General features: G+C 41.4%; 1 protein-coding gene across 1 annotated transcript; it reads right to left on the reverse strand.

The window, feature by feature from the left end:
- Positions 1–4,807: 4,807 nt before the first annotated feature.
- On the reverse strand, positions 4,808–7,011 carry LOC118242028 (uncharacterized). Its single transcript, XM_081714836.1, has 5 exons — positions 6,893–7,011; positions 6,381–6,767; positions 5,893–6,048; positions 5,002–5,066; positions 4,808–4,843 (listed from the first exon to the last, which is right to left on the reverse strand). The coding sequence occupies exons 1-5, from the start codon at positions 6,927–6,929 to the stop codon at positions 4,808–4,810; spliced, it is 681 nt and encodes a 226-aa protein (XP_081570962.1). The 5' UTR covers positions 6,930–7,011.
- Positions 7,012–7,841: the final 830 nt, after the last annotated feature.

The following is a 7,841-nucleotide window of genomic DNA, read 5'->3' on the forward strand; positions in this document are numbered from 1 at the left end:
TCTGAGACATACTTTTACTGAGTGCAACACAGCGGCATGTAAGTGTGAGTAAGTGTAAGACTGTTAGTGCATGTGACCTGTTTAATGAATGGATATAGATCATGTGACCTGGTGAGAGCATTTGATGGATGGATATATATCATTTTACCTGGTGAGAGTTTTCAATGGATGACTATAGATCATGTGACCTAGTGAGAGTTTTCAATGAATGAATATAGATCGTGTGACCTGGTGACAGTTTTTAATGGATGGCTATAGATCATGTGACCTGGTGAGAGTGTTTCATGTGACCTGTGGTGATGGCTCCTCCCATAAAATAGGAGAATGCAGGCAGGTCACTCTGTATGTTTGTGTGTGTCGTGAAAAGGTCAAAGCACCACATGAAAAACCTGTTGTGTTTTTATACTCTTCATTATCTCACACTCACCAGATGCACCTCACCTTTGACCTGACCTAAAGAATCAGTCCTGTCTCAATACCTGCAGCAGTGCAATTATTGACATACTGTTTATTGACAAGCACAATCTATTGTCTATATCAGATCCTGGATCAGTGTAATCACTCTAACCAGGCCTGGAAAAACCTAATATTAAACAGATCTGAGATCAGTGGTTAAGGACAGTCAGTGTGCAGAGGTCTGGTCTGAGCTGCAGGGTCTCATTGTGGGTTTCGTGTCTGAGTGGGACTGAACTCTGCTGTTCAGGCTCTGCTGTGAGATGGGGGAGGGGTGAAGGGAGATCTACTGTTTATCTGATGTGTTGTGCAGATTTTAGACGTGACTAAGTGCATTATTAGTACATGTCGTTATGTTGCGTGTGCTTTCAGGAATGCCTGTTGTGTGTCTACATACGTATGTCAGACAGAAATGTTTGCTTTACCTTCAGACCTGCACTGAACACAGTGACCCCATTGCAATCCAGGTCACCCTCTGAAGAGTAAAATTCCAGCCCAACCCACTGACATACTTTTCTGGGGTAGTTTATGTAACCATGTCTTGATTTAGCACTTTATGTACTGATTTAGCACTAGATGTATATGTGGCACCTTTTGTTAATATTCTGGTGTGAATTGTCAGCATGGAGTGATGCTATCAGTGTCACCTAAGTTTCTCCTACCTTTTCATCATTCGGGTTATACGTTTGTGTACTCCTGTGTGTAAATAATCCCCTATATCCAAGTATCCCTGTTGTGTCTGTATTTAAACTCGGTGTACTGCTGTGTGTAAATAATCCCCTATATCCAAGTATCCCTGGTGTGTCTGTATTTAAACTCTGTGTATTCCTGTGTGTAAATAATCCCCTATATCCAAGTATCCCTGGTGTGTCTGTATTTAAACTCGGTGTACTGCTGTGTGTAAATAATCCCCTATATCCAAGTATCCCTGGTGTGTCTGTATTTAAACTCTGTGTATTCCTGTGTGTAAATAATCCCCTATATCCAAGTATCCCTAGTGTGTCTGTATTTAAACTCGGTGTACTGCTGTGTGTAAATAATCCCCTATATCCAAGTATCCCTGGTGTGTCTGTATTTAAACTCAGTGTACTGCTGTGTGTAAATAATCCCCTATATCCAAGTATCTCTGGTGTGTCTGTATTTAAACTCTGTGTATTCCTGTGTGTAAATAATCCCCTATATCCAAGTATCCCTGGTTAGTGTCTATATTTAAATTCTGTGTATTCCTTGGTGCCCTTGCTGGATCCTGTTAGCTGTCACATTGTGTTTTCTCATCATGGTTTAATCTCCTAATTCTTTGTTTTGGTATGATGTCTGTGTTTGAGGATCACCTCTTTGACTTTGGCCTGTTTTTGTCTACCTTTTTTGAATCACCCTTAATAAAGACCTCCCTGACTCGCACTCACATCCTGCTTCTCCTAGTTCTGTGCTTATAACCTGTATTCATCTTTCTGCTTTCAGCCTGGTGGTTTCCGTGTGATTGGAGAATCCCCAGGTGTCCGTCCACATCTTGTCCTCCACAACTTTAATGTGACCCCTTGGTAGTTCAGTTCACTCTGTCCTCTGGCTACTCTGAGCCAAACACATTCCCTGAGCCCAAATCACACTCCAGTGTCCACACTGTATATCCAGCTTGAAGTCATCAGGTCCTCCATGCACAGGAGGGCCAGTGATGGACAACTGTCAGCAGGTGGTGTGTTGAGCCCCAGGAGAGAGACAGTGCATGTGTTTCAGTTAAAGAGTCTACTGGCATTTTAAATTATTTTATTATTTGTTTGGGGTGGGGGTCACTAGAGGTGAGCTTACCTTTAGGATTTGAGTCAGATTCATGCACTGTCCATGGTTCTGAAGCGTCCTTATCTCAGTCCACTTCTTTTATGCTTATGCAGGAAAATTCTTCGTCTTATCATTGTTTACTCTGTGTGTGTGTGTGTGTGTGTGGGGGGGGGGGGGGGGGGGGGGGTCTTTACCTACTTCTGGGGACCAAATGTGGCATGTCAGATAGGACAAAATAAACACTTTGGTATTCTGGATACAGCTTTATTTTAAAAAGTAAAAGTATCAAAAATATATAGAGTTATTAAGATCATAACAGCCCTCATCCAGAGCTCAGTGGAGACGTGGTCCTCTCAAAACTAAGGTTTAGAACGTGGCACTGTTAACGTGTGTGTGTGCGAGCGCATGTGTGTGTGCGTGACTAAGGCCACACCCGGTCACACTTGCACTGTTAATGCATGCTCAGTGGCACCAGTACCACGTGGATCTTATCAACTACATCACCAAGCGTTCCCCAGCATCACAGATCCACACTGGCCTCCCTGGTAGCTAAACCTACTGGCATTGTTAGCACATGCTCAGTGCTGCTGGTTCTACCTGGACCTGCTGCATTACACACAACTTCATTCTCTCCAGCCTAATGGTGGGTTACCCCAACCTGTCTGAGCTCTGGTCACCCCCCACCCCGATTGGCCCTTTCAGCTGCCTCTGATCACTCCTTCACTGCTAGTCTTCATTTACGGCGTATGCGGCTGAGCTGCATGAGCAAGGATGTGGCAGACTTAGCTACGAGTCCCCTGGTACGTACACCAACCAGCCACCCACGGTCTGTCCTCTCAGCCACCAGTGCAGAGTGTATTCTACTCTTCTCTTCAGATATAAGGTGGACACCTCTAACTGCACATACATGTGTGTGTGTGTTGTGGCTAAAATTGCTCCTTGTTAATATGAGGTAACCAAGTTTCCTTGGCTGTGTGTATAGCAGACTCTAACACAGGCTTCGTCAGAACTACAGTTCTGCACTCTGATGTAACAATTCAGAAAATTAAGATCTTAGACTCAAATACGTAATCTATAATCAATCATCTGATCATCTAGTATGTGTGTATGAGTGTGTGAGTGCAGAATTGTATGGAATTGTTTGTTAAATATATTTGTTTTAGTTTGTTTGAATTAGTGCAAAATAATGATTTTGGATCTGTGGATAAGAACAGTCAGTGTGCAGTGCACCGGATATGGCCTGAGAAGCATGGCCTCTTTGTGGGTTTCCTGTAAGTGTGTGCATGTGTGTGTGGGTGCGTAAGTGCCTGTATGTGTGTGTGTGGGTCCATATGTGTGTATGTGAGTGAATGCATGTGTGTGTGTGTGTGTGTGTGTGTGCACATGAATGCACGTTTCCATACCTGTGTGTGTGTGTGTGTTTGTGTGTGTGTGTGTGTGTGTGTGTGTGTGTAGCTTGGTATGGTTAGTTTGATTTGTCTGTAGATATCAGAAGTGTGTAGGAGACTTCAGTGTGGTAACAGAACTCTGCATTCACACTCCTTTCACACTGATGCTCCTCAACACAGCTCACCTGATAGAGAGAGAGAGCGAGAGAGAGATAGATAGATAGATAGATAGATAGATAGATAGATAGATAGATAGATAGATAGATAGATAGATAGATAGATAGATAGATAGATAGATAGATAGATAGATAGATAGATAGATAGATAGATAGATAGACTCATCACTAACTAGGGTAGCACATTATTTTAAGATGAAATAAAGTCTTTGTAATAAGACTGTCTACCTGAAATATATTTTCACTTTTCTTTTTGAAACTTGAGGACAGAAACCAACAAGAACCATCAACATGTTTGATCTGTTTAGAGGTTCTTGTAGTTTTGAGGGTGAAAATGATATTCAGTACTAAGGAATACTCTTCAGGTAGCTTTCACACTACTTACTGGTTATTGTGTTTGACCATCAAAGATATAAGCAGCAAGAAAAGACAGTAAAGTAAAAAATACTGAATCAATTTTTTGAACACTAAATTAAAGTTGTAATGGTTTCAGAATGACAAAAATGGAGACTAATTAAGTATCTGTAGTTGAGTTGTGACAGAGACTGTAGACACAGACGGAGGAGAGGAGAACACACAGGACATACAGTGAACAGCAGCTTCCTGTAGACACCACAGTCTGATACGGTGGGGGTGGGGGTGAGGATGGAGGTGGGGTGGAGGAGCTCAGCACCAGGGTTTGAAATCAAAGATAAAGTGGAGCTGTATTAATTAAAGTCAGATGTCTAATTACTCATAGACTGCAGATAGAACTTGTGACTGTGGAGGGAGGGAAACACAAACAAAAGCAGAAACGCTAGTAGTAACAACTCAAAGTGCGCAAGAGCAGGCTACAGTCTCAGAGCTACAAACACAGCTACAGTCTCGGAGCTACAAACACAGCTACAGTCTCGGATATACAAACACAGCTACAGACTCAGAGCTACAAACACAGCTACAGACTCGGAGCTACAAACACAGCTACAGACTCGGAGCTACAGACTCAGACTCATAGGCAAACTCAGAGCGGCAAACTCAGAGCACCAAACACAGAGCGTCGTCTTTGGGGCACTGAGTGAGCAATGCACAGCACTTGAGGAGAGTAACTGTGGGCTATAAATGGAAGGTATGACAAAAGAGGGGGGTGGGGGGGTGGTGTGTGTGTGTGTGTGTGTGTGTGTGTGTGTGTGTGTGTGTGTGTGTGTGTGTACAAGTATGTTTCACTGTACCTCATCAGTGTTGGAGTGTTTCTGGATCTGTGATTTGTTTTTACACCTCTGTTCAACTTCTGCTTCTGTAATCAGCACAATAATAATAATCACACAATAACATTACAGATCCAGCCTGAAGCACTGGGACAACCACACAGCACAAAGTCCAGGGCTGAAATTACAGCTACAAAAATGTACAAAAAAAAAAGGTGGATTTTACAATAAAAATGTCCAAGTCAGCTCCAGCCTCTTTAGCACTGCAAGGCCACAGTTTCCTGCGCATGGTTATCTAACTGTGCTCAGCACAGTTTCCTGGGTATGGTTATCTAACTGTGCTCAGCACAGCACAGCTTAGCTCAGCACAGTTTCCTGGGTATGGTATGGTTATCTAACTGTGCTCAGCACAGTTTCCTGGGCATGGTTATATAACTAGTCTCAGAGCTCCAGAATCCTTCAGCTGAGATGTCTTAATTCTGTAAGGGTTTGCCGACTGGCTCTGCACAGAGGTAAGACTCATCATGTTTCTCTCTCTTTCTTCATTAACGTTTGCCATTTGAATATTTTGTGATATTTTGCACAGATAAAACTGACATAAAACATTTTCACATCACTATTTTCACATATCCTTCTCAGCCCTGATCTCCAGAATGACACTTGTGGAAAAAGAAACCTTAACCAGACTCAGGAGTCCAGAACAGCCTCGCACGGCCTTGGTAACTGTGGAAAAGTTGCTTATGTTAATAATTACTGAATGCATAGCCATTACACTTGACCAGAAGAAATGACAACTATATAGAAATACAAGAAAAGTTTCTAAAAGATTGACGTTTTTGAAAATTGAGAAAAATGTGTGAACTAAAATGGTGTCAGTAAAACACAAACACACAAAAATGGAGACTGAGTGAGTACCTGAATTTCTCTTGCGACAGAAGCAGTAGACACAGGTGGAGGAGATGAGAGAGGAGAGGAGAACACACACAGGACACACAGTGAACAGCAGCTTCCTGTAGACACCACAGTCTGATACAGGAGGGGTGGAGGTGGAGGTGAGCTCAGCACCAGGGTCTGAAATCAAAGAGGAAGTGGAACTGTCAATTAAAGTTGGAGACAGAACTCATAAAGTAAACACAATGTCATTAATCTTGCATGTCTATTTCACGTTAATATTAATATATAAGTAAAATGTTCTTTATGGTTTAAATCTTGGAAATGTGGATGAAATTCTACTATCTCAATAAAGAATCTCAATCACATTTGACCATTTATGTTGTAAATACTGCTAAAAAACAGTCAGGAAAATTTTAGATTGTTTTAAATACATTTTTTTTCTTTAATTCAAAATTGTCTGTTTACTCACTAAAGAAAGTCACTCAGCAGATCAGACTGAGTAATCTTACCATGAAGGGAAAGTAGGATAGTTCTCTTTCCATAAAGGTAAACATCCTTAGAGTTTATAACTCCAGTTTTATCTTTAGTGATGTATATCTTGTGTAAAGCACAGTAGTACAGACCCAAGACTGATTCAGTGATGTTCTTTATCAGCAGGTCATGAATTTGTTTAGAGGGATTCCACACAGAAGAGTAACGTGAAGTAACTTCTTTACTCCAGCCATTCCATGTTATAATCCGAGGAGGTTGATTCTCATGGGAGCAGTTTCTGAACCACACTGGATTAAATCCTTTCTCCCAGATACAGTCACCGTAGAGAGTGGCATTGTCTCCTCGTCTGACTCTCATCTCCACGTCTGCCCCAGAAATCCTCTTCTGTATGGAGAACACCACACCTACAACGGAGAATATATAGTTTAAAATAAGGAAGGTGAGCTTCAACAGAAACAGGCATAACTGTGTTTAGAGTAATAAAGTAAGAAACATAAGATACAGTAGTTTATAAAATGAATTCACTTACACATGAGAGTGATGAGAACAAATCGTGACGTCTCCATCTCAGACTGGCGCTGGGTGGTTGATGGTGATGAGGGTCTTTGATGCGGATGTCTGTTCTGAGATCTGATTGGTCAATGTCAGTGGAACGTTTTTCTCTGTAGTGGCTCTCGTTGAACTCTGTGGTTTAGGGGACTTTATCAGTGGAAAATTTCTCTTTTGGTCAACAAACAACATAATGGCTCTGTATGCAGAAGACTGGCCGATAAGTTTAAAGTTGTCCAGGCACTGAGAAAAGGTAGTTTTAATTAAAGCGCATTCAAGCAAGATTTATACAAACAAATCGCATATAACCTATTGGTTACTGTTACGTAGTCTATAAATATACATGATATGTCAAAAAAAGTTTGAACTTTTTTTGTTTCTTCATAAAACAGGTTTCATGTAGCCTTTTGTTACTCACATCACTACATACCTTTATATTACTTTCAACTTTGCTGAAGAATAATTTATAGCAGCTACTGGAAAAGCCTTAAAATTAATCATTGAACAAAATACCAGGAAATTAAAGAATCTACAAGCTCTTTTAAACCTGATTAGGATCGGTTCAATCAGACCAAAGTAATTTGTAATGTAATATTTACACACAGTCCATCTCACTGACTCATCAGTGTGTCGTACTGAAGGAGCTGAAGGTGCAGGTTTAGATGCCTGTTTATTACATAAAGAACCAAATTCTCAGGGTGGCAGGAGACCATGTCCACACTCCCTGTTTTATCCAGTCAAACGCAGCTGCACTGAACCGTGAGAGTCACATAGCAGAGTGCTAGTGTATCTGAACAGAGCAGAGAGATAACTGGGTGGATCTGATGGATAACAACCTTTCACCACTTCAACCTGTACAAAATGTGATTTAAAAGCAGGTTATAAGCTGATCCTGGGTCAGTTATGCTGGTGCTGTGCTGTGAATGTGG

The sequence above is a fragment of the Electrophorus electricus genome, chromosome 5 (assembly GCF_041902795.1).
Source record: "Electrophorus electricus isolate QZ-2024a chromosome 5, ASM4190279v1, whole genome shotgun sequence".
Classification (NCBI taxonomy): Eukaryota; Metazoa; Chordata; class Actinopteri; order Gymnotiformes; family Gymnotidae; genus Electrophorus; species Electrophorus electricus.

What these genes read in the sequence shown, in the direction of transcription:
- LOC118242028 (XM_081714836.1), bottom strand. Translation starts at nt 6,929, where the DNA reads ATGGAGACGTCACGATTTGTTCTCATCACTCTCATGT. An exon ending in TGTTCTCATCACTCTCATGT is followed by an intron (nt 6,768 to 6,892) that starts GTAAGTGAATTC and finishes TCTCCGTTGTAG; the next exon opens with GTGTGGTGTTCTCCATACAG. An exon ending in TATCCTACTTTCCCTTCATG is followed by an intron (nt 6,049 to 6,380) that starts GTAAGATTACTC and finishes CTTTGATTTCAG; the next exon opens with ACCCTGGTGCTGAGCTCACC.